At 47.8% G+C, this 26,370-nt stretch overlaps 1 protein-coding gene across 7 annotated transcripts in view; it reads right to left on the reverse strand.

The window, feature by feature from the left end:
- NAE1 (NEDD8 activating enzyme E1 subunit 1) overlaps window positions 1-26,370 on the reverse strand; it is a 976,013-nt gene that overhangs the window by 420,653 nt on the left and 528,990 nt on the right. For all 7 annotated transcript variants that reach the window (XM_069653211.1, XM_069653219.1, XM_069653249.1 and 4 more), the window contains one exon: window positions 7,740-7,779. In XM_069653211.1, coding sequence (XP_069509312.1) covers window positions 7,740-7,779 — 40 coding nt within the window. The remainder of the gene's footprint in view (window positions 1-7,739; window positions 7,780-26,370) is intronic.

Here is a 26,370-nt window from a genome sequence, read left to right on the forward strand (position 1 = left end):
CGGTCTGCTACATCAACAAGCTAGGGGGGACCAAATCGAAGAGTATCTTCCAGGCACCCAGAACAATGTGGCAGACTGGAACTTGCGCTTCCTAACAGACTCCAGCGATTGGAAACTTCTTACCCAAGTGTTCCTCAGCTTACTAAAGCTATGGGGTCCCCTAAAAACAGATCTGTTCGCATCCAGACTGAACACACAGACATCCAAATATTTCAGCTGGAGGATAGACCCGGGAGCAGCATGGACAAACGCTTTTCTCCAGCCCTGGGCGGGAGCAGTTCAATACGCCTTCCCGCCATTCGTAATGATAACGAGAGCTCTAGCGAAAGCCCGCAGAGAGCAAGCAGAGCTAGTATTGATAGCCCCGCTATGGAAATCCCAGCCCTGGTTTCCAGTAGAGATGGAACTTTCCTCGGATTTTCTGAGGATAGTGCCACACCACCCGGACCTCCTCCTCAATCCAACAGGGCAAGCTCACCCGATGATACAGTCACGCTCCCTACATCTTCTGGCGTGCAGAATTTCAGGAAAAGATGGGAACTGCTAGCTCCAGAACCTCGATGGAGAAAAAAATTGACATAGGCACAGATGGGTCCCTGCTAAGGCATGACCTTCAAAAACTAACCGCACGCACTGGAGAGGCCGAGGCGAGGATATTGGGAACTGAAGACTCTATACAAGAGGCGAATCACCAGATGTCCAGCATGCTAGCACGGATTAAGATCCTAGAATCAAGGGTGGATGACAGCGAAGGAAGGTCTCCGCGAAATAATATCTGCATACACGGCTTCCCGAAGAAGGCAGAAGGAGACTGTATGGAACTGTTTCTCGAAGATTGGCTGTTAAACACATACGATGAAAAGGCCTTCTCCAAATTTTTCTCCATAGAAAGAGCCCGCCGCATTCCGACTGGGAAGGCCGTACCCGGCGCACCCCCGCGAACAGTCATCCCAAGGTTCCTAAATTATAGGGACAGGGACGCCCTGCTCCAACTGGCAAGATCAAAAGGCAGTCACATACAACAGATCGAGAATTGCTTTCTTTCCTGACTTCACCAGAGAAGTACAGAAAGCGCATCAATCCTTCGATCCACTCAAGAAGCGCCTGCAAACGATGGGAGTCAGATACGGATTGATATTTCCCGCCCAATTGAAGATTTTTCATAATGGCACCTCGGTCCATTTCACTGACACAAAGGAGGCCTGCAACTGGGCGGAAAGGCACATAGACGGGGACTGGGGTGCTGAGGGGAGGCAGAGAGGGGAGCGTGGCAGACCGCATCCTGAACGACCACCGGAAAGTACGCGAGCCGGACCCGCACCATGCGATCCCGCACCAAGCAGACGATGAATTAGTCAAAATGACGCTCGAATGAAAGAAACTATCGAATGAAGTGAGCTTAACAGCCCACTTTGGACAATGCAAACCCGAACCACATGGCACAACAAGGCTGGCGACTGATCAGCAACCCCCCCCTCGAGACAACAAAGAGAACTCGAAGTACCCCGAGAAGGTGCTTTACAACCAGGCCTCGACTGGTAGGCCGTGTCTCGCAAACTGGTGGCATCTCCAGACTGGATGCCCCCACGAAAGCAGGGCGGGCGCATGCTGGTTGAAGGTTAACTGGTTTATAACTTGATGTTGGGCCGACAGATGCTTCAGTTGGGGGTGGAGTATGGGGAGGGGGGAGTTGGAATTGTTAAAGTTTTTTCACGTTTAGCATACAATGATAATATGAGAATAACACGAGAGGCAATGGCTGCAGTAAGACTCGTCCAACTGTCCGCTGCGCAGATGCGACCTATGGAGGACACCCAGGAAACACACGCCCAAACACTTGATGGCATCTGCGTCGACTCCTAATAACAAGCACCTAAAGCTCATAACCTGGAATGTGAATGGCCTGGGATCCAGCATCAAAAGAAGACTAGTGCTGCAATACATAAACAGACATTCCCCGGATATAGTCCTCTTGACCGAAACGCACCTGGCGGGAACCACATGCAAACTTTTCCAGAGATCCAATTACCGCACAGCGATCCATGCTGGCTTTTCCACAGGAGCGAGAGGAGTGCTAGTACTGGTCCACAAGAGACTACCGCTTGAAGTCAAAATAGTAATACGTGACACAGGCGGGCGATACATACACCTGCAAGCGTCACTATGGAATCAAACCCTGGCGATAACCCTGATCTACTCCCCACCAGCCCTCCTAAACACCTTGCTAGCTGACATTACCCCTATCCTGGCGACGGGAATGGCAGATACATGTATAATAGGAAGGGACTTTAATGAAGTAATGAACAATGCCTTACACCGTACACACCTTCGGACCAGAACCCCCAAAACGGACACCAGACTTGCTGCCTTTGCATCCGCACTGGGGCTCCGAGATACGTGGCGTGAATTGCATGGAGAAGAACGTGAATACTCCTTACACTCAGGAGCACATGCCTCAATGTCCAGGATAGACTATATCTTTCTTCCATCCCAGAACATTCATAAGGCCTGTAATGCATCCTTCTTTCCAAGAGGCATATCTGGTCACTCTCCACTGCTAGTGGAGCTGGAGACAGAGGGACCTCGTACGCCGCCCACCTGGCTTCTCAACTCCTACTACTTGGGGTTCCCAGAACTACAGGAAAAAATAGAAACAACCACCTCCGAATACTTCGAGCTGAATGCAAGCTCGACAGATGACCCCTCCATCCTGTGGGAAGCGTACAAACCAGTCCTGCGAGGCGAGATCATATCATGGACCTCCGCCAAGAAGAAGATGCAACACAAATCGATCACCAAAGCTGAGAAGGAAGTTATGACCAAGGAAGCAGAACATGTCTCCAGAGACACCCCCCCAGACACAGAGCCCTAATGTTGGTGCAGAAGAACCTACATAATCTATCGCTGGATTGTGCCCAAAAAGCACATAGTGCCATGAAAGCACGCCTATATGAAACGTGAAAAAGCAAGCAGAATGCTTGCATGGTTGGAAAAACGAGAGGAAGGTCAACGTATAGTAAAAAGCATCAAAACGAGAGAAGCCAGAATAGTCTCCACTGATGCTGAAATAGCGGAATGCTTTGCTGACTTCTATGATGGACTCTATGCGCCACCCACCGATACACCGAATAGCTACATACTAGACGACATTGCTCTACTCTTCCTCACCATAGAACAAGCTGATTCGCTGGACGGTAAAATGATGGAAGAAGAGATCTTGACAGCCATAACAACTCCAGGCCGACAAAACCCCAGGCCCCAATGGCTTCCCGGTTGATATTTGGAAACGTCTAAGCCATTTAGAATTGCCTATGCACCTACTCAATCTGTTTGAAGACTCCCTATTGAAAGGCGTGCTCCCGCCAGACCTCCGAAAAGCCACGATAATCGTGATCCCAAAAGAAAACAAACCTCCGGATGAATGCGGCTCCTACAGGCCCATATCACTAATCAATACGGAAGCAAAAATACTGGCCAAAGTACTGGCGAACAGACTCCAAACGGTCATCACGGAGCTGATCCACCCGGACCAATGCGGCTTTATGCCCCAGAGGTCAACCAGAATGAATATACGAAGGCTGCATCTGGCCTTGGAAAGAGCGCCTACCCTGCAACAATCAGCAGCACTGGTGGCCATAGACTTCGAAAAGGCCTTTGATTCGGTGTACTGGGAGGCACTGTGAGCAATTATGAAGAAAATGAACTTCGGTTAACCATTTATAAAATGGGTCCAGCTTCTATATAAAGATCCCCTGGCAGAGGTGAAGGTGAATGGTTGGCTCTTGCATGTCTTCCGATTGGGGAAGGGCACCAGGCAAGGATGTCCCCTCTCGGCAATGCTGTTTGCCCTAATAATCGAGCCACTGGCAGTCATCCTGCGGGACACAGACACATGGTCAGGCTTTCGCTGGAACTTGGAGTGGGAGGACAAGATATCCCTCTATGCAGATGACCTCCTGATATACCTAGGTGACCGGCGATCTCAGGCCCCATAGTCACTGCTATCCTAAGAAACTACAGAACCTTTGGCGGCCTCAGGGTGAACTGGCTCAAATCAGTGCTCTTCCCTGTGAAGGGTGTGGACTGTGTACCACTACAAGGCTCCCCCTACCAGATTGAGCTTACACAATTCCGATATTTAGGCATCATCATCACCAACGCCCTCGACACTTATATACCCCAAAAACTATACCCAATAATGAGGAAATTCAAACAAGATGTGGTTTACTGGGAGGCATTACCACTGACATTAGTAGGCAGAGCAGCGCTCTGCAAGATGTTAACCCGACCCCGATTCCTATACATCCTTCAAAATGCCCCCCTTCATATCCCCGCGGAAGAATTCCACAAAATAGATGGAACAACACGCAGGCTGCTGTGGGGAGGGAAACACCCGAGGATAGCCCTCAAAACCCTGCAACGCTCAGTCTGGGAAGGGGGGATAGGTCTCCCCAACATCCAAGTTTATTATTGGGCGGCCCAAATGGCGACAGTCAATGACATACTACATGGCAACCCCAGACTCCCGCATATACGAGCGGAAATAAACGCCAGGCAGGATGTGTCCCCACTCGAAAGTGTATGGGAAACAATGTCGCCCTCCGAGCGCTCGATAGTGGCACAGACAGCACAAATATGGAAAGACTCTCACAAATATATTGGCTGGGACAATAAAATCATCCCAGTCCAGCCTATTTGGAACAACGCCCATCTCAGAGGTCTCAGTAGACTCCCGAAATGGCCCAGTTGGGCCGCAGACGATATACACACTCTACAACAAATATTTTTGAATAATCAGTTCATTCCATTCGTCAAGTTCTCTAGTCAATATACCCTCCCAGTTACCGAACGCTACCACTACGAGCAGTTACACCATGCCCTCTCAACCCAAAGGGATCAATTGACAGACATGCCGGAATGCACGCCTATAGAGCGAAACATAGTTGTAGAGAGGGTAGAAAACAAAGTCACTTCCACCATGTACAATGCCATTTCCGTTTTTGCCACGACAGAACCATCGAACCTAAAGCTGAAATGGGAAGGAGATGTCGGCCCGATACTTCCTGAGGACTGGATTTCGGCCGTGATGCACCCCAGGGATATAGCAATCTCGGCCAGAATCAGACTTATTCAACTAAAGATCCTCCACAGAATATACTACCCGCGTCTAACATTGTATAACTGGGGGAAAGCAACCGATCCCAAATGTCTGCGCTGTAAACAGGAAAAGGGCATCTTCTACCACATCCTATGGCAGTGCACGCACATACAATACTTTTGGGGTAAATGTACTGGACTATCGAGGGTCATAGGACGCCCGATACCTAATGACCCGAAACTACTCCTCTTAGGTATTGAAGAGGAAGGAGAACTATCCCTCTTCGAAAGACTGTTGCTGTCAACACCCGCAGGGATTGCCAAACGAAACATTGCACAATTGTGGTGGTCAGAAATCTGCTCAAGCTATGACCAATGGTCCACGGACGTGGATGCGGTCAGTGTGATGGAACGTCGAGTATACCAAGCGAGGGGCTGCCCTGGCAAGGTGGATAAAATATGGGAAAAATGGGAAAAGTACTATGAGCAAGCAGTGCTTGGGAGAATGAACTGCATTACGTAGCCTTGCCATCAAGCCAGGACTTTAACACAAAGAACTGCCTCGCCATCAACCGGTTGTGAAGCCGGACAATAATGCAACTGGTTTTGTATGTGTGTCTATCCGCAGTAGATGTGCGTGTGCGCCCGGACGAATTTCATTTTTCATGCGCATTGCCCCCCCTTTTCCATATGTATGCAAATTATGTTTTAGTGTTGTGTTCAACTTTGTTCTTTATTTTCTTTGTCTTGATTGGATATTGTTTGTTTTGTATACATGCACAAAAACCCAATAAAACTTGTTATAAAAAAAAAGAAGATGGGAACTGCATTTCACAGATCGCTGCAGATTGTATCAGGGACTCCTGGGCGCCTTCCACCCTTAGGAGCTATAGTACGGCATGGAGCGCATGGGCACGTTGGTGTTCAGACTGCCAGCTGGATGCCATTCGAGCACCTATTGTGCACGTTCTGAATGTCCTAGCAGATAAATGTCAAGAAGGCTGTGCGTATAGAACTCTAGGCGTATACAGATCCGCCTTGTCCGCAGGACACGACAGGGTCGAGGGTACTCCAATAGGAGAACATCCAGCAGTCCACAGGCTACTGAGAAGGATAAAAATAAGAAGACCTCCAGAACCCAAGTACACAAGCCTATGGGTTGTGCGTGACGTCCTACAGCTATTCACGAGATGGCCCGAGAACGGGAGCCTCTCCCGATCACAGCTTTCATACAAGCTAGCAATGCTACTCTGCCTTACAGCTTGTCGAAGGGTCTCAGATGTGAAAGCCCTGGAGATAGACAGGAAGATCTTCTATCCCGAAGGAGTAGCTTTTACCATAGTACAAAGAACTAAGACCGATACCAGAGTGATATCTTACCCATACTTTCCAAGCGATAAGAAACTGTGCGTGGCGCAGTGCATCAACGATTACGAAGCTGCCACTGCGCATCTTAGGCCGCCAGGCGTTACCCAGTTACTTATTGCACGTAGAAAGCCCTATCATGCAATAGCTACAGCGACCATAGCCAGATGGGTAAGGGAAGTGATGCAGTGGGCGTGCATCGATCTAACCTTGTTTGGGGTGCACTCTGTGCGCGGCGCGATGGCCTCCAGACCGTTTTCAGCGGGCGTATCTCTACAAGAGATAATGAAGACAGCCGACTGGTCATCAGAGTCCACGTTTAAAACTTTCTATTTTAAGCCTCTGTCAGACATGGCTAACGGGGTGGTGGCAAGCTTTGAAGAAGCATAATGCTCGCCTCCGTCTTGTCATAGACTGAAGATTACCCATGCTAACTGCACTGGTCAGTCTTGATTCTATTAAAGACAAGGAGGCTAGCATTATATCCCACCAAGCTGAATGCGAAAGATACAGATCATTGTATGTACCAAATATGTAAAGGTATGTTATTATTTTGACGAGATTTCGCATTCCCACCCTCACATCAATATTTTATGACCAGAAATCAGCATGCGCAAGCCTGCGTCAGCACATCACGGAATACCAGTTGTCCCGTTGGACCATAAGATGTTCCGAATCAGAGTTGAGCGGTTATCCTGCTATGGAAGTTTCGAGTTTGGGTCAGGAAAATGGACACTACACTATTGCAGTAAAGAAAGAGGAAGGGACCCAAAAGGGGAAGTCTCTTATAAGGGATGCCGTCACTGGATTGGTGGAGAGAGCATAGTCTCGGGACTACTAGGAAAAGGAGGCTCATGGGACTTGTGGTTCACACATTCACTAGCCTCTAGGACTGGAATTTAACCCTGAAAGCTTTCTTATTTGTTTATAAAAAAATTTTAAAAAATTTAAAAAAACATGTTGGTTAAATGTTGAAGTTTTGAAATGCTGTATGGTAGCAATTAAAAGAAAGAAAGCATAATGCTCGCCTTTAACAGAATCAAGACTGACCAGTGCAGTTAGCATGGGCAATCTTCATTGTCAGCTACTGCTATGCTAGTACGTTCCCTATTTGACAGACAATCTCTATTCACAAACAGGTTTTGACATTATTGTACGAATAAAAATGGTTTCAGGACAAATAACCCATTATTTAAAATACAGTGTAAACTGTCTAAAAATGTAAGCATTTTGCACGCAACATGTTCAAAAAGTAAGCCTGAAATTCCGACACTTACAGAATAATCGGATGTCTTTCTGTGAAATGCATTCGGGCGGCTGCAAAAAAAAGAATATATATTAACTGTTGCTTAAACAATTAGTTTGCTTTTTTACCATTCATAGTTGGGAATTTAACTACCAAACGTTGCCAAGTTAAGTGCCATTCTGATCGACAAAACAAAAATAAATGGGTTAAACATCAGTGTGGAGTAGACAACCCAAATGCAACTTCATATTTTTATAGATGGCTGCATCTTATTCTTCTGCATATTTTATCCTGCAGAAAAGTATTAACCAGATTACCAAAATACAACCGTTTTTTAATAAGGCTCCCAAGAGGCTGATATTAAAACAAAATAAATTGCACATCTAATATAAAAACGTTTTACATGTATACATTAATACGTGCAGTAAAATAGCAGGCCAAAAAAGTAGATGAAGAATAGTCAAAATGTACACTATGCTGACAAAATAAATCTACTGATTCGAAAGATAACTGTTCATACTGTGCTTTAACACATGGAAGGTGTGTTCTCGGTGTTAGACTGAGATGTGTAAGAGGCCTAGTAAGTGAACAGGGACAACTCTGGGAGCTGTAGCCAAAGAAATCCAGGTAGCATGGTCAAGGCCAAGTGTCAGGAAGGGGTGAGCCTGGTAAAGGGTCCACAATGAGACCACATGGTTGGTAATCAAGGATTACACTTAGACAGTTAGTTATAAAAATACTATATTTATGGACAAGCAAACACTATACAAATGACTGTAAGCAAGTAATACTATCACACAACACTAATAAAATACATCTATCTAGCCCCTATATCCTGTGCAATATATATGATATTATATTTTATTTGTATCGCGCTCATATACCAGTTTTTCAGAGCACGACAAGGCAAGGGAGGGAACAGGGGAGAACACAACAACGATCTTACTAGGCCCAGTGACATTGAGAAGGTGCAAGTGCATGGGAAAGGGAAAGGGGAAAGGTGCATGGAAGGGGGGAGAAGTGGAAAATGCGGAGCAGAGGACAGAAGATAAATAAGAATAAATAAAAATAAATAGATAATAGAGGCAATAAACAGTGGAAGTGCAGCCAGCAAGTGGCAAGTACTGTGTTTACGGCAGCAGACTGGGTAAGTCTGAATAAGTGCAGAAAAGAACAACAGGGGGGGGGGCTGTATGGGTACATTTCCCAGTGCAAGGAGTGGCCAGGAGACAGTGCAGGAGGGTGGCACAGTGAGCAGGTACCTGGGCCCAGGGGACAGAGGGAGGCCAGGTGCACAGTGCCAAGAGAGAGAAGATCAGCAGGGGAGAGGGAGAGCAAAGGAAGAAGCAATGAGGAAGGTCTTGAGGTGCTTCCGGAACCAGAGATGGTTCTCAAGTTTTAGAGTGGCAGGGAGGCTGTTCCAGAGGGAAGCCCCAGCTGAAGAAAGAGGTCTATCCACAGCTTGTTTCTTTGAAAAACGACTGACCCTGAGGGAATTAGAGGTAGATGAGCGAAGAGCTTGAGAGGGGAGGTATTTGCGGAGTGATAGCTGAAGGCATTTTGGACCCAGGCCCCAGAAAGCCTTGTGGACAATGCAAAGGGTTTTTAATTTAATCCTTGCATTCACCGTGAGCCAATGGAGAGATTTCAGAACTGGAGAGAGACAATCCCAGGGCTTGAGGCCACGGACAAGTATCGCAGTCCTCTTCTGGATTAGTTGCAGATGGTGGAGAGAAGAGGCAGGTATATTTAGAAAGAGGCTGTTACAATAGTCCAACCTAGCGAGTACCAGAGCTTGGGAGACAGTGAGCTTCTGGGGGAAGGAAAGGAAAGGCAGAGTACCTCTGAGGAGGTGCAGTAGGAAGTTTGACTTTTTAGAGACCTCAGATGTGGGCGGAGAGGGAAAGTGTGAAGTCAAAGATGACCCTGAGGTTATAAGCCTCACAGGTGGGGGTAGGAGGAGGGTCAAGGGAGGCCCGCCAGAAAGTGAGGGGAAAGGATGGTGAAGGTGTGCCGATGAGGAGGATCTCTGTCTTGCTGGCATTCAGACAAAGATCATTGGCGGCACACCAATCTTGAATGGCAGTTAGGCAATCAGAATTGAGAGAGGGAGATGAGGTGGCCGAGGGCAGCCTGAAAATGAGTTGAGTGTCGTCAGCGTAGCACTGGAAATTTGAGCTGAAAATTGCATGCAGTGGGCGAGAGTTGCCAGGTATTGGTTGAAAAGCCAGGGAGAGAGGTTGGACCCCTGGGGAACACAGCAGGTAGAGAGGAAGATAGATGATAGGAAGGACCCAAGTTGGACCTGAGAGGGTTGATCAGAGAGGAAAGAGTTCAGACAGGCCAGAGCCTGATCAGTGATAACCAGGTTATCACGGAGACGGTTGAGCAGGGTGGTATGGTATGGAGATCGAGGAGGATGAAGACAGAGGGAATGTTAGAGTCAAGGTTGGAGAGCAGATATTCGCGCATGTTCAGAAGAGCAGTTTCTGTGCTTCTGGGCGCTCTGAAGCCAGATTGGTGGTCATGGAGACAGCCAACAGAATCCGAATGAAGGTTAAGATGAAAGATGGCCAGCTTTTCCAGGAGTTTGCCCTGAAAGGGAGTAATGGAAATTGGGCGATAGGAAGGCTCTGCTGTGGGTTTTTGGAGAAGAGGATGCACAAAGGAGTGCTTCAGAGGAAGAGGGGAAGGAGCCCGAGGCAAAGGAGAGGTCGCAAAAATCAGCAAGGGCCGGAGTGAGGGTGTCAATGTGGTCCTTGATGGTTTTAGAGGAACAGGGATGAACCTGTTTTGAAGAGGCTTTCATAGATCGGACTTTTCTAGTGACCTCATCAGCGGAGAAAAGAGGGAAGGAAGAGAAGGAGGGTGGAGGGGTGGCTAAAGGAGGGTCAGCAAAAACAGAATGGGAGGCGGAGGAGAGGGTGGACAGGATGTCCTGCTTTTTGAGATAAAGTGAGAGGCAAGGGCATTGCAGAGAGCCTGGGAGGCAAGAGGAGGGGTAGAGACTGCAGCAGGGTTGGCAAGCTCCTTGCAGATTTCGGACGAGTTGTTAAATGCTGCAGAGACACGGGCTTGAATGTGGACTCTCTCTTCTTTGTGCGGACAGAGAGTCAGTATTGCCTTTGGAGCAGGCGACAGGCCAGTTTGTCAGAGGATGAGCAAGAAGCCCTCCATTTCCTCTCAGCCGCCCTACACTTAGGTTTAAGTGTAGCTAGGCTGGAGTCATACCAGGAATTACACTTGGTTTTGGACTTCAAGCGGATCCTCATGACAGGGGCAAGAGCATTAAGAGTATCAGAAATAAAAGAGTAGAGAAGGGACAGGGCTGTGTCCGGGTGAGAGTCCGCCAGGGGAGGAGGGGGGGAGAGAAGGTGGCAGCGAAAGCCTCAACTGACACACGTTTCATACGTTGGATGTCAGAGAAGGTAGGTGGCAGTGTTGGGGTGGGCTTGGCTTGGGGGAAAGAGTGAGAGATGAGAGGAGAGAAGGCAGTGGACACTCCAGAGAGAAGAGTGGTCAGAGGGATAGAAAGGGGGAAGCCAGAGGAGATCAAGACATCAAGTGTGTGTCTGGCAGAGTGTGTCGGGCCAGAGGGGAGGAGGGAGAGGGAATTGCAGAGGTTGCGAAAGAGCAGAGATGGGGGACAGGGAGAATCGAGGTGGATGTTGAGGTCACCAAGGAGGAGGAGTTGAGTGGTTGAGGCCAGGAGGGAGGAGGAGAGGTCCGCCGACTCAAGAGAAAAGAGGTGATTTGCCCAGGGGGCCGGTAGAGAGTAGTAATAGGGCCGGTAGAGAGTAGTAACAGTAAGAGAGTGGCTAGGTGTGATTGATAGCCTGCAGACAAGGCATTCGAAAGAGGAGTAAATCTGAGTGGGAATGATAGTGGCAGGAATCCACTCAGGAAAGATCAGGGCTACGCTCCCTCCAGGCCGAGTGGATCTGGGAGCGGAGAGGATCTTGTAGCCAGCAGGGAGGAGAGTGTCAAAGCTTGTGACAGAGCTGGCTATGAACCATGTCTCCGTAAGACCAAGAACATCAAGGTCCAGTTCTTCAGGGAGGTGGCAGATGTCAGAGGAGTGTTTGACAGCAGAGCGAGAATTGAGAGTGGCAAGATGAAGAAGGTTGCCGACCTTAAAGACCTACCGGGGAAGGGTACAAATCAGAGGTACGCCCTGCAGAGTAATGGAGGTAGACTGAAGAGGGGCAGAGGAGGAGGGAAGAGTGGGCAAGGTAGCCAAGGAATGAGAGGAGGGGACAGCTTGAGATGAGAGGAAGTTGATAAGGCGAGGGAACCGCCTATCAAAGAGGAGATTGGCCTGAGGACCTTGGACCATGAAAGTGCCTTTTAGGTAGACATTTAGGATGACTCTGGAGGAGTCGAAAGAAGCCATGAGGACTTCCCAGTGAGTGCCACCATTACTTGGCAAGGAGGAGACGGGGCATAGCGCAGCGATCATATGGGGGGTCCATAGATCCGGTGAAGGAACAGCAAAGAGGATATCAGTGAGGGTCTGTCTGGAAGAGGCGCTGGTATAGGTATCGGCGATACGGAGACCAGGGTTGGAGGCCAAGATATCCTTTTTAAACTTCTTCTTACCAGACTTAGTGAGAAGGGAAGGGTAGTTGATAGAAAAGCAGTTGGAATAGATGGGAGAAACAGAAAGTGCTATGAGTGGGAGGAGAGGAGTAAGGAGTAAGCAAATACAGCAGTACAGAAACAGTCACTTGGCTACCAGGTTAAAATCAATGGCCAAAGTTAAATGCAAAATACACCCAAGTTTGACTTTCAAGTTAAAAGCAAAATACACCCAAGTTTGACTTTCAAGTTAAAAGTAAGGCCCTGTAGTTAAGGAAAAGAGGTGGGAATCAGAAGGTAAAGGTGCATACATTAGCATGCATGCCTGTATTGCCTTCCAGTGGGTGTGTTGTAGGACTAGGCTGTTGGGTGTCTCAATTGAGTACATAATAGGGAGAGAATGAGAGTACCAGTAGAGATGACAAGTGCAGGGCAATCATAGGGAGGGGACTAATCCATACAGAATGTGGTAATAGTCATGGTAAGTCAAGTATAATCACAATTCCACCACCTCACAATACTGAAATGGAAGGCAACGGTTATTATTTGCAATGGTAGTCCACAAGAATACAACCCTAACTTTAGAAGTCCAACCCTAAGGCGACAGGGGCCTTGTTCCCAGAAAGTTCAAACTTTCCAGAAGTTTTGGGAGCTGGGAAAAAGTTAGGAGGAGGGTCTTTGGGGTGGGGAAATTGTTCCAAAAGGTAGGTTAAGTCGTATCCTAGCGAATAAAACTGTTCCCAGCATTCGGAGGGCTCTAGGCAACAAGCTTTGCCAAAGCCAAACAATTGTAACATTTTTCAAAAGTATTCAAAACCTTTACAGGTGGAGATAGGGGTTCACCCCCCATATTCTGGTTTTTCTTCAGACTTGGCAGGTCGTTTGGAGGGTTGGCAGAGGTCAGTTTTCCCACCCTTGGTTCCAGTCACCAGAGCAGATGAGTCACAGGTGCAAGAGATGTCTGAATGGATTCACAAGCTTGTGCAATCTGTTCCTGTTGATGAATGCAACACACACCAATGTATCACTCCTACAGGCACTTGACCGAACGCAGGGAAGCTGGTTTTGACGAGTCAACAATGCAAGGCGACATGGCCTCCTTGAGACACAAGGCTCCAACTCTTAGTATAGGCCTGAATCACACAAGCATGTTGGTAGCAATGGCCGAGCAGCCAGGCCTATCTTAGAAGGGAGAACAGGGCTGTAGGTGGTACAAAGAACTTACTGTGAAGGGTTAGGTTTGAAACTCTGATACATTAATTATGGTTTTGGCAAAATACTTTTATCGATAAATAAAAAGAGCTTGGGAAAAGGCCACACTGTATCTGTGCTAGAGGTTTTTGAATTGCGAATTGTGTGAAATGAATCGAAGTGGTCCTGCAACAGTTTAGGCAAAACCCATCGCACATTCGAAAGTCTTCGATTCTGGTATCAAAAGGGGATCTGATATGAGCCCGGACAAGGGGATCCATGGTCTGAGCCCGGACGAGGGAGGCCAAACTGAACATTGTGGAAAAGGGGTCTGAGCCCAGACGAGGGGGACCCATGGTCAGAGCCCAAAGGAGGAAGACCAGTCTTGAACTTGTGAAAGTGAAACCTTGACAAAAGTAAAGGAACTTTTGTGTTTTGTTTGCTGCATCAGGCCCTCTGCATTAAGAGACTGTCATTGCAAGAGAGACTTTGGAGGAAGGCCCTGTGCCTATGTGTTGAACTGTTACCTTGTGGACAAGAAGCTAGAGTGTGTGCGAAGCCAGCACGTGCCCCCTTTGCCATGTACTGAAAACGTGGCAAAGGAAAGCTAACTGCTCAACTTTCCTGACATATCATTTCATGAACACTTTTCTTTTACATACATTGTTATCCCACACCATTTGGTATTTAGAAGTAAGGATTAGCAATAGGTTTATTAGTATAAGCCCTTTTATTTTGACAGACTCCGCTACGACTGCATTATTATTATTTGATGTTCGTGGCTTGCTCCCATCTTTAGATTTAGGGTTAGTTAGGCGTTTACCAACCCATTGAACTTCAATAAACACCCATGAACCGTGATGACTTCTGTCTGTCTTCACTGTTTGATACCATGCCTTCCTTACATAACCCTGTCAAAACTCTCTGGGGTCCACTGAGTTGAAGTGGGGAACACTGAGTGGTAAGGGGTGGGTTGCAAGGGTGGTTGGTCCTTGTGGCGCATGATCCCTGAAAGGGTGTCCCCAGGGGCAGAAGGGACACTATCCTGAAAGGTAGTGGTCTGGGACGGTAAAGGCGTTAAGGATTGTACTGCTTTCGACGTCTTGGTTTTTAACAGGGTGACTGGTGCATGCTTCTTTGTAAGCGCCCTCATTTTGGACATGGTGCCAGGGGACGCTGAAGCACCTTTCGATGCATGCCTTTCGGCACGCGAAAGGAGGGCTTTTTTTATGCACGGTGTGAGTAACTGCTTTCGTCGCCTGTTTCTGAGTACTGTCGGGTGGCGAGCGCGATGGCCCAGATGACAGGGGTGTATTTGGAGGACGTCTCCTTGACACCGTGTGGCTCTCAATGGTCAACAGCTTGGTCGACGGTCGGCCATGGGCTGAGTGGTTAGTGTGACAGCAGGTTGGGTCGCCGGGGGATGCCTTAGTCACAGAGCCACTGGCTTGCTTGTTGGAGCTGGGGGCCCACACATGGGATTCCATTGAAGCCCGATCACCTTTGGCGTCGCTGAGGATGCCGACACTACCCTTGCAGGATTCCCCCGTCAGTCTATGGAGGACTCAGTCTGCATGGTGTGGGTGGCCCAGTGTTTGGTTCGGCAGTCCTTTAGTGTTTTCGGGCAGAAAGGTTTGCAAGATTTGCAGTTTTCCTCGGGGTGGTCCCTTGGTGGACAGTGGTTGCACACTCAGTGCGTGTCTCTCCAGGGGAATTTCCTATTGCAGGAAGGACAGAATTTAAAAGGGGTATTTTCCACTGCTAATGGAAAGAGCAGCTTGGCGAGAGAAGGGAAGATAAGGGATCAGAAGAGGCATTCTCTAAAATGGTATGATGTTTGTGATCTCCCCCCACTCTCCTTACTGTGAAGGGCCAAGGCCTGATGAGGCCAGTGAATGACGTAGTCTTCGTTCGTCGAGCGCCATCGACGATGGAGCTATCCTTAAAGCTGCTGATGCAGATGATGGTCCAGCGGGCATGGGCAACTAGTAAAGGACCACTATGGCAGAAAAAACAATCTGAGGGACCTAGACGCGTGAAGGATCATGGGTACAGTAAACACACTACCGATGTTATTACTAACACACAGTCGACGTCCCTTTTCGTGTTTTGAAAGCAAATCATGTAATACTCTGCGACTACCACTAGATGTCGGCCTATGCATAGCATGTGATCTAAGCAGGTCCACAAGCCTCAGAAATATATATATGACAAACATTACATACCTGTAATCATCTTTCTGATGCTTGTATTTGCTTGGATTCACATACTTTGCATAGGCCGACATCTAGCGGGTGGTGCAGACTATTTTCGAAATCGTAAGGGATGTCAACGTGGCGTGTTTGTAATACTATTCCTACTGTGACGTGTACTGTACCCATGGTCCTTCATGCGTCGATGTCCTCGCATTGTTTCATTTCTGACCGGAGGTTGCACAAAGTGCGTAGTGAACGGTGTGAGGAGGTGTATGTTGTCTATGTACCTTCTACTCCCAATGAGGGGAGGAAGGGTGGGCGCACATGAATCTTAACAGATACAAGCATCAGAAAGACGATTACAGGCATGTAATATTTGTGTTCTGAGGCTTGTGGGTCTGCTTGGAATCACATGCTTTGCATAAACTAGCAAGCAGTACCAGGAAAAGGTGGTGGGCTGTTAGAAGCTTACTAGAAGAGCAGAGGAAAATAAATGTTTTAACACTGCCTGTGCCACCTGGGAGTCACTCCTTACTTGTGCATCCACCTAGTACTGCTCAGTTAATGTGTGAACGGAAATCCATGTAGCGGATCTACAGATTGCGTTTGAAGGAACATTTGCAATGAAGGCCAATATGGCACCTCTACTACCTGTGGAGTGTGCTTTATGTGTAAATGGGAGTTCCTTGTTGGATAACTTGTAAAATTGCTGCATGCATTGTACGATCCATTTAGAAATGTCTGGCTTTGAGATAGGGTCCTCTTCTCTTCCAGCAGCTAAGGAAATAAAGAAGTGGTCTGTTTTCCTGATTGGCTTTGTCTTGTTGAGGTAGTACCCGACTGCTCTCCTAACCAAACATCTAGTGAATGGAGTGTTCCTTCTCCAGAGTTTTGTGGGTTTTGAAATATCGCTGGTAGTTCAATAGATGATTAACAAGGAATTTGGAAATTAACTTTGGTGCCAAACGTAGGTGCGTTCTTAGGACCACCTTGTTTTTATGTATTGTCACAGAAGGTTCTATAATGGGCAAAGCCTGGAGCTCACTTTCCCTTCTTATGGAAGCGATAGATATAAGAAAAGCAATTGTGTAAGTGGGATCTTTGAGGTTTGCCTTATGAATAGGCTCCAAAGAGGGACCCATGAAAATACTTAGAACAATGTTTAAATCCCATCCTGTGGAAGTATTTGCAATAGGGTGTATAGTCTTTTGACCCCTGGCATGAAGACTTTTAACAACTGGAATTCTCCGCCATGAAACCTGGCTTTGTGATGTTGAGTATGCAAAAAGTGCAGCTAAATTGACTTTTAAGGAATTACAGACTAGACCGGAATCCAACAAGTGAAGTAGATAGTGTAGTATGTCAGATAGTGGACAGCCAATTAGATTTATATTTGACATTCTACACCATAGTACACATCATTTCCATTTGTTAAAGTAGCAACGTCCAGTGTTTTGGTTTAAATGCTTCTTTTAATATGTCCATGCATCTGTTGGGTAAATTAAGATGCCCAAACTCTATGACCTCAGGAGCCAAGCTGCTAAATTGGTTGTCTGTGGCTGAAGTGTTGACCCTTGGCTCTGTGACAATATGTTGTAAGGGCAGGTTAGCTTCATTGGTGGGCAAACTGACATCCTGAGTAGGTGGGAGTACCATGCTTGATGTGCCAACATTGGAGCAAATAGGTTAATTGTCAAGTGCTGGTGCATCTTGTGGATTTACTTTGTTCAAGAGTGGCGTTGGAAGAAAAGCTTACGCAAATATCCCTGACCAACTGAAACACAGTCCATTCCCCTAGGAACCCTTCTGGGGGAACCCGGAGGTGTAAGTGTAGCATTTTGTGTTTTCTTCTGTGGTTAACAGATCTATGCCTGGATGACTCCATTGCCAGAAAATGTAATCTACAATGTCTGAATGTAGTTCCCACTTGTTTTCAGAGGGTTCACCTGTGTTCCTGCTAGGCAGTTGTGTTCCCCTGGAATGTGTTGTGACACGAGGAACATGTCTCTCTGGAGGCTCCATTTCCAGATTTTCTGTGCTAGTCTGCACAGATTTAGAGAGTGTGTCCTGCCTTGTTTGTGGATGTAAAACATTGTGGTTGTGCCATCTGTGATAATGAGCACATCCTTCCCTGCTAGATGATCCTGGAAATTGTGTAGTGCCTTGTTCACTGCTGTCAACTCTAGGACATTGATGTGCTTCTTTGTTTGTGTCCAAATGCTGTGCACTGTACGGTGGAGGCAATGCGCTCCCCAGCTTGAAAATGATGCGCCTGTTGCGATTGTGCCTTCTGTTGGCGGGCTGACAAAGGATTTTCCTTTTAATAAATGTTCCTTTAGCCAGCAATGAAGCGCTGACACCACAATCTGCAAAACCTCCACTAAATCATCCCAATTCCCTTGCGACCATTGTTTCGTGAGCCATTCCTCTATTGGATGTATGTGTAGCTTTGCATGTGGCACAATGAAAATGCATGATGCCATCATGCAAAGAAGGCGCATTACCTTGCTGACTTATCAGGCGACAGAATGTATAATATGGAATTTTTAGCAGAATCTTTAGGACCCTCTCTTTGGAGGGGAAAACTAAAGAGTCTTTCGTTCGAATTACTGCCCCCAGAAATTGTTTGGCCTGACTGTTAGACTGGATTTCTAAACTGTGGCTAGATGGACAGAGTTTAGGAGGCCACCCCACTTATAGTGAACAAGGACAACTCTGTGAGCTGTAGTCAAACCAATCAAGGTAGCACAGAGAGTGGTCAAGGCTAAGTCTCGGGAGTGACTGAGTGTGGCAAGGGTTCCACAATGAGTCCAACACAGTGAGCAATCAAGGATTACACTTAGACAGGTAAGCAGAAAAAGACTATTTGTTTATGGCCAAAGAACACCCTATGAAAAATGACTAATATCAGGTAGTAATATTGCACAATACTAAATAGTAAAATACATATATACAATCATAGTGAGTGTAAAACATTCAATTCACCACCCCCCCAATACCTGAAAGGTAATTAAATAATTATTACACCAACAGTCCACAGCAATATGGCATGGGTAGTATAGCTCAGTGGCAATGCGCTCGTCTTGGAAGCAAGACGACGCAGAGCAACACAGGTTTGAATCCCGGTCTGTGCTTCGAAACCTCTTCGGTATTAAGCCTGTTATAAAAAAAACAATTATAATAATGATTATTATATCAGTCCTAACTTGCAAAGTCCATCCCATCATTTACATTGTGAGGCGAGACAGCCAGCATGGGCCTCTTTTCACCACCACGAGGCCTGAGGACACTCCCCCCCCACCTCCACCAACAGAAAAGATAAGCCCAGCAGGCTTAATTGGGTCTTACAGTACCCTTATACTGCAGCATGGAGACGGGTGCGCTCTATTTCATGAAAAGAAAAGAACACAATTTTAATGCAAAGAAAAAGACTCATCTACAACAACGTTGTGGCTGCATTTGTCTTTAACAGCTTGTGATCTGTTTGGCATGGAAAGGTAGCACTTCCATCATGGCGGCCCCTCACCTTTGGGCACCGGTGTGCCTCCTATGCTTGGGTAGGACTATCCTAATTGGGCCCCTCTTTCTGCAAAGGCCCAATCCGGCAAGCGGAAGCCGGTCCCCTCCATCAAAGGCCCACATCTAAGGCCCTGTCTGAGCCTGTCCACGACTGGTAGGGCTCGGGCGGGGCCCCACCTTAGTGCCCCTCCACAGACAATGCTGCAGCCTCCTGTGCACGTCTTGCTCCTGCACGAACTTGGTCCACAGCACCCCTGGCCCACCTTCTGCTCAAATGTGAGTGATGGATAAACTGTCCGATTGCCTCCTCCACTATCTCCTTGAACCGTAACTGTGCCAAACCTATTCTGCCTTTTCTCCCTTGACCAGCTATTTTATTCACAGTACTCTGTGTTTTACAATGGTAAATTGATTGAAGTTGCTATTCTTCCTTTTCCTTCTCGCATCCCTGTGTGCACCGTATTCATTTGTGATCCTTTTAAAATCGTATCTAGGTGGGTGCGCTTAACATCTTGCATCCATTTTGTGCACTGTGTTGTGATTGTGCTTTACATCTTGTATTCATTTTGTGCACTGCATTGTGATCCTTTTTATAATTCAATCCTGCACCCCACCTATTGCTCTACATTTGTAGTTGCGCCCTCCTTAACTACTAGCCCGCCTTGGAGTAAGGGCCAGGATTGTGCAGTGCAGCCCTCAGCTTCTCCTTTTCCTTCTCTCATTTATCCTCTGCCAAAGAGATGGCATGCACCACTTCTCCAATCTTCTGTAACTGCTACACTTTCACCTATCCTCCCTCTCTCACAAAGTTTTGACTAAGAAAAGCACAACAAAATACATCCTGTGTGCAAAATCCCATCGCAGACAGCTATGGCAGTGCATCTACCCGAGAGATCTTCACCGATATCCTCTTCTCTGCTCCCTCTCCAGACCTATGAACTTCTCATCTCTACTCTCTCCCCTTTCACATCCTCGCTCATTAATGGTGGCACCAAGTGGGAAGTCCTCTTGGCGGGCTTCTTCTCATCACGCTGCATCATTAATGTCTACCACACTGGCACTATCCTGGTTCAGGGTCCTCAAGCCAACCTCCTTCTCTTAGACCGGATACTGGCGTCCCTCATTAACTTTCTTCCTTCTCCTGCCTCTCCCCTACCACTCTCTCTGCCCCCACCCCTCTGGAGTACTACGCCCTTGTACTCCACCTCAGAAAACCTTCAAAGGCAGAGACAGTCTCCACCTGACGACTCTTAATCCCTGCTCAGCCAACAAAGACTCTGCTGACATCTGCCTCCTTCTTGAAGACACTGACCTTGACATTCTCGCTCTTAGCGAGACATGGTTCAATGCCAACTCAGTCACTGCTTTTGAATCCCTCCAACCTGACGGCTTCAAGATCATTATCAAGCCGCAACCTCACTGTGCTGGCGGTGGGGTTGCTTTAATCGTCTATGAGTGGGTTCCTTCTTCCATTTTACCCACCCAGCTCTACTCTTCCTTTGAGAGCCTGGTATGCAAGTTGGTAATCTCTCCTTCCTCCACCCTCAGAATTGCTACTATTTACCGGCCTCCAGGTGCTACCTCCCTGTTCCCCTCTGAATGGGCTGATTTCTGTTCCTCCTTACTTTCACCCTCCTCCAAACTGCTCCTCTTGGGTGACTAACATCCAATTGGACTCCCCTAGCACAGCATCCACTCTTTTCATTGACCTCTGCACCTCTCTATCCCTCTCCATTCTCCTTTCTGGTCCAACCTACTCTGTTGGACACACTCTGGACGCCCTCATACACTCTGACCTCCCTCTCTGCTCTTCTCTGGTCACCCCGCTCACTTGGTCACACTACTCTCCCCCCACCTGGGTCCCTATGGCCCTCTGACCACACCCCCAATATCCCTGCCAACCTCGCTCACAAACATCAGCCCAATGAAACGAGTGTCAGCTGCTGCCTTCACTTCCACCTTTATCCCCCCCTAACCGCCCAACTCAGACTCGGCCACTGACACTGCTCTCAGCAACTGCCACCCGTCCATTTCCAACACGCTTGACATTATTGCCTGGTATCATACAAAAATATCGCCCTCATTTGTGCACTCCCACAGTCACTGCGACTTTGGAGGCGCCCAAAATGAGGGTGACATTTACTGAGCCCAAGCAGAGCAGGGGTTGCAGGGGTGTCCCCCGCTCTTCCTGGGTGCATTAATGGGGGTAGGGGGTTGCGGGGGTGTCCACGCTTACCATTTCGGAAAGCAGGGGCCACGTAAAAGAAAAAAGAAAAGCACCCCGCAGCGTCAGCTCCAACCCATGTTAGTGGGAAGAGCCGACACTGCAGGGATCACAGAGTGCAGGCGGCACATGCAGAAGTGTGCCGCCCTAAAGGTAAGTGGGGTGGGACGGATAATGCAGGCCAGGGGAAGCGGCCACAGTGATTCATGTGATCACTGCGCCGCGCCGTAACTGCGGTTGGCATTTTCGGCGTCGCAGTTGAAGGCGGCACAATGATCACATAGATCCTTCTTGCCCCAGTCATGAGGATCCGCCTGAAACCCGCCTCTAAGCGCAACACCCCCCTTCTCCTCCTTCGCCCTTGTCACACCTGAAGAAGTCACAAGAGTTGTCCGCTCCATGAAGGTCTCTTCCAAACAGGTTTCCCCTTGCTCATCCAGACCCATCAAGGATAGCAATGGCTCTCTTGCCCGCGCACTCGCTGATCTCAGCAACATCTCCTTTGCTACTGGTTCTTTCCCCTCCTCCCTCAAGCACTCCCTTGTGCGTCCCCTCCTTAAAGAACCATCAGCAGACCCTACCTGTCCAGCCAACTACCGCCCTATTTCCATCACCATTTCCCTGGGGTTACTGCTGGAGAAGTTGGGCTTGCCCCAACTCAACTCTCACACTGAACTGGTTGGTGGTCTCCACGATCATCAATCTGGATTCAGAGCATCCATGGGCATGGAAACTGCTCTTCTGAACACCTGTGAAGAACTGCTCGCATCCATGGATTCCATTTCCCCATCTGTCCTCATCCTTCTTTATTTCTCCTCTGCCTTTGACACGGTCAACCACTTCATCCTCATACAAAGTGGTGTCCTCAACACCCTTGGTATCTCAGAGCGGCCACTGGACTGGCTGAGCTTCTTCCTAAATGACAGCTCCAAGTCATCATGGGGACCTTCTCCTCTCCTACTTCCTTCTCCACCTGTGGTGTCCCCAGGGGCTCTATCCCCTCACCTCAACTATTTAATATCTACCTTACTAATTGGACACTCCTCATCTCCTCCTTCTCTCCCACCTTCCAGTGTTATGCAGACAACACAAAACTCTTTTTCAAACTTCCTGCTGACCCTCTTGGACCTTCCATCATCCCTGACTGCCTATCTCCCATCCAGGCCTGGTGCACTTCCAATGATCGCTGCCTCAATGCCAGCAAAAGCAGAGATCCTTCCCATTGGGACCGCTGCTCTCGCCTTCTTCCCTTCACTCTGGCCTTCCTACATGGGCTCTCCCCCTGATCCTTCTTCTGAAGCCAGAAACCTTGGAGGCATCTTCGACTCTTCTCTCTCTTTCCTCCCTCAAACTCAGGACAATGTCCACTTTCACCTCTTCCTTCTCAAAGGAATTCTACCTTTTCTCAGCTTCCCCCAGAAGCTCAATGTTGCCTGAGCCCTGATTCTCTCTAGGCTTGACTATTGCAATAGCCTCCTCCTGAATCTACCTTCTTCCACTCTGCGACCCTCCAGCTAATTCAGATGAGGGCAGCAAGACTTATCCTTGGCGTCAAGCCCTATGCCCGCATCTCTCCTGCCCAAAAAAGTCTTCACTAGCTCCTGGTTGCTTCACTGATTACATTAAAATCCCTATCATCCACAAGGCTGTCTAGAACCGGGTCAACTATCTACAACTCTCTCTTACTAAATATTACCCCTCTAGAACTCTTTGTTCCTCTGGCACCAACTCTGTGTGTAACGTGTTTCAGGCAGGAGGTTGATCACTTTCCTCAGCTGGCTCCCTTCTTTAGAGCAGCCTCCCCCACCCTCTTCGTCTTGAACAGGACTTTCTTAAACTCCGGAAGTTCCTCAAGACTTTCTTCTTTACCTCCTCCTTCCCCCCTTTTCTCCTCTGCTAATCTCACAGTTGCTTAATTGGTGTCCAGGGCCCGTATGCCCGTATAACCTCCCCACACTGAATCGCCCCCAGCTTCTGTCGATCCTCTGCACACCCTCCATCCTGGAGGCTCGCACTTACCATACCTCTGTTGCTCACCCACAAGCACCCCAGCACCTACCACCACTGCCCCCCTCGCTTCTGCACTTGCACGTTCTGAAAACTCACAAGGCATAGTAGGTAGTAGGTCCCCCACCCCACTGTATTTAATATTTTTTTTAATGTATTTTATTGGTCTCATCCCCATGTCTCCTCCCTGTGGCACTGTGGGTGCTTTGAAATAGAATGTACTTGCTGAATAAGCACCTAACAAGCGAACAATAAATACATTGTATGGGGACCCACACATTTTCCAATAGTTTTAGGGAGTAGGACAAATGTTAGGAGGAGGGTCCTGTGGATGTGATGAAGGTTGCTTAAGTCAGAAGAGGACGTATTCTTGTGAATAAGACTGTTCCCACCTTTCGGAGGACTTTCAGCAACAAGCTTTGCCAAAGCCAAACAAATGTAAAAGATTTTAAAAGTTAGCAAACTTTTAAAGAGTGGAGATGGGCTGCAGGTAAGTATCGTTACAACTTAACACCATCAGTTTTTCTCCAGACTTGACAGGTCGATGGAGGGTCGCCCGAGGTCGGTTTTCCCACCATTGGTTCCGGTCGAAGAAGCCCACGAGCTGGCAGTGCTAGAAGAGATCTGGTTGAGTTCAGGGGCTTGGTGCAATCACTTCTCGATGAACAATGCAGCAGGCACCGGTGCAGGACTCTTCAGAACAGTCAACCAAATGCAAGAACATTGGTTTCAAGGATGGTCACTGTTGCACGGCAACAGCAGGGGATACAGATGTTGTGGTCAAAGTTGTTCCTCTAGTTCAGGCCCCGTCGAACCTAGGATGCCGAAATATCACAGAAGGACTCTTGCAGTACAAGATGACGACCTTCGAGTTCCGAGCCAAAACACGGAACGACTCTTCTACCGCTGTTGCCCAAACTGGAGCTTGTCATCGTACTGGATGGTCTAGGAACACTTCTAAAGGCTCCAACCTGTTGAGTTACCAGAAGAAGTCAAGAATGGTTGTTCCCCACCACTGCTACGGGACAAAGCACTGATGAAGGTCTTCTAAGATAGCTAGCCAGACAGCGCTCCACTGTGACCGCAGCAAAAGGTGGTAACCAGGCCTTCTCAGGATCGGTCAATGGGTCTTGCCAAGTCTTCACGGCTAGACAGGATACTTGGCTTCTCACAGGATCTCTGGAGAATGGCAAGACCCCTCTTAACATGAAAAATTCAGGTGAGCACAGAAACTTAGCCATCTTCCCCTCACTCACATCCCAGCAGTGGTCCAATCAGAGACCAGTGTTGGTGAAACTTTCTGCATACACGTCACACAGAAACCAGTTTGTGTACTGAAACTAGCCAGTCCCAACCCACTTCTTGGCTTGCAACATTCAGATAAAAAAGGCAACTTTGTACAGCATAAACATATATATGTTGATCTCTGTGGCACCATGTAGAGGTATGCCTCTCATTGCAGTCCAATTCATTCCTCCACACCCAACTCTCAATCACATAACGAAGTGCAGAGAAATACATGGAAAACCTACCTTCTCCAATGAAAGGCAGCCGAAAAATACAGCCCAGAGACAGGAGAATGTCTGAGGTTGGGTTTTAGGAAGAGGCTTTGGGTGCAAAGGAGTGGGGGGGATGCTGGAGGCAGGGAAAGAATTCAAGTAATTTAAAAGAGATGGGTGCACCGGTTACAGTTCTTAAACAGTAGCTCTGAGACTGTGGTTAAAAAAGGCTAGTGGGGATGCTGGGGGCAACGCAGGGTCAACCCCTAAATATAGCAGCCTTGTTACCCCTTCACATACAACACTTTCACCCATGCATTCACACATCATTCCAACAACTCCTTGCATTCAGAGACAGACAAAAACAAACACCAACATACAAGCGCACATACATGCATAAAGATTTTATTTGAAGAAAAAAAAAACCTTACCTTCGAGGACCGGATGGGCCTCCCCTCCTCTCTACAACAAATGACTGACCGGAAAGTACTCCTCCCCTGTCAGTCAGCATGTCTACGCTGTTAGCGCAATAACGAGAGTCAGAGGGGCCAGACTTTCGCTGGTTCTCATTTTTAAGCACTGTGTGTACTGGAGCAATTCTCACCTGCTTAGAGGCAGGCAGCGAAGACCCTTATGCATATGAAGCACAAAGGTGTGTTGTGTTCCTGCCACTTGGGCGAGGGGGCAGTGTATCTCAGTCTGTAGTGTCAAGCTGTCACTGCCTTGTACTGTTTCTACCTTTCTGAGGGCTCGAGGGTTTGAGATCTTTATTATCTCTTGAACCTCCCCCCTCGGGTTTGCATTGGGCGCAACATCCTTCTTACCTAAGCGCTATATGGGGATTGCTCAGAGCTGTTGTATATGGGTCAATACTTGTGGGGGTTACCCTCTTGGGCCCCAGGGGTGGTTCTGCTTCCTAGAACTCTACCACCCGCCTTCAGTCCCTTATGTCACAGCTATGTTAACGTTTAAGCGCTTTGAACACACATTGTGTATAGGCGCTATATAAATAAACTATCATATCATATGTTTGCTCTACTCTGACTACCATCTTCATTCCGGATTCCCTAGATTGGTAGGCCTCTGCTAGGCTACTCACCTTTGACTCTCAGGAACCTTTCGGGGAGAACTAAAAGACTTCCAGTCACATGTCTAGCCTGTGTGACAACACAATGTTGTACGGACATGTGTACTGAACTCAATGTGGCAGACTTGCATATTGCTTCTAGTGGCATATTAGCAATGAATGCCAATATAGCACATGTACCGCGTGTGGAGAGTGCTTTAGGTGTAAATGGCAGTGTTTTGTTTGACAGCGTGTAACAGCGCTGGATGTACCGCTTAGGTTTCATCTAGAGATAATAGCCTTTGAGACAGGGTCCCCTTCTCTACTGGCTGCCAAGGAAACACAAATGTGTCTGTCATTCTGAGTGGTTTCGTTTTTATTGA

This window comes from Ambystoma mexicanum, chromosome 1p, assembly GCF_040938575.1.
Source record: "Ambystoma mexicanum isolate Mex_15411 chromosome 1p, UKY_AmexF1_1, whole genome shotgun sequence".
Taxonomy (NCBI): domain Eukaryota; kingdom Metazoa; phylum Chordata; class Amphibia; order Caudata; family Ambystomatidae; genus Ambystoma; species Ambystoma mexicanum.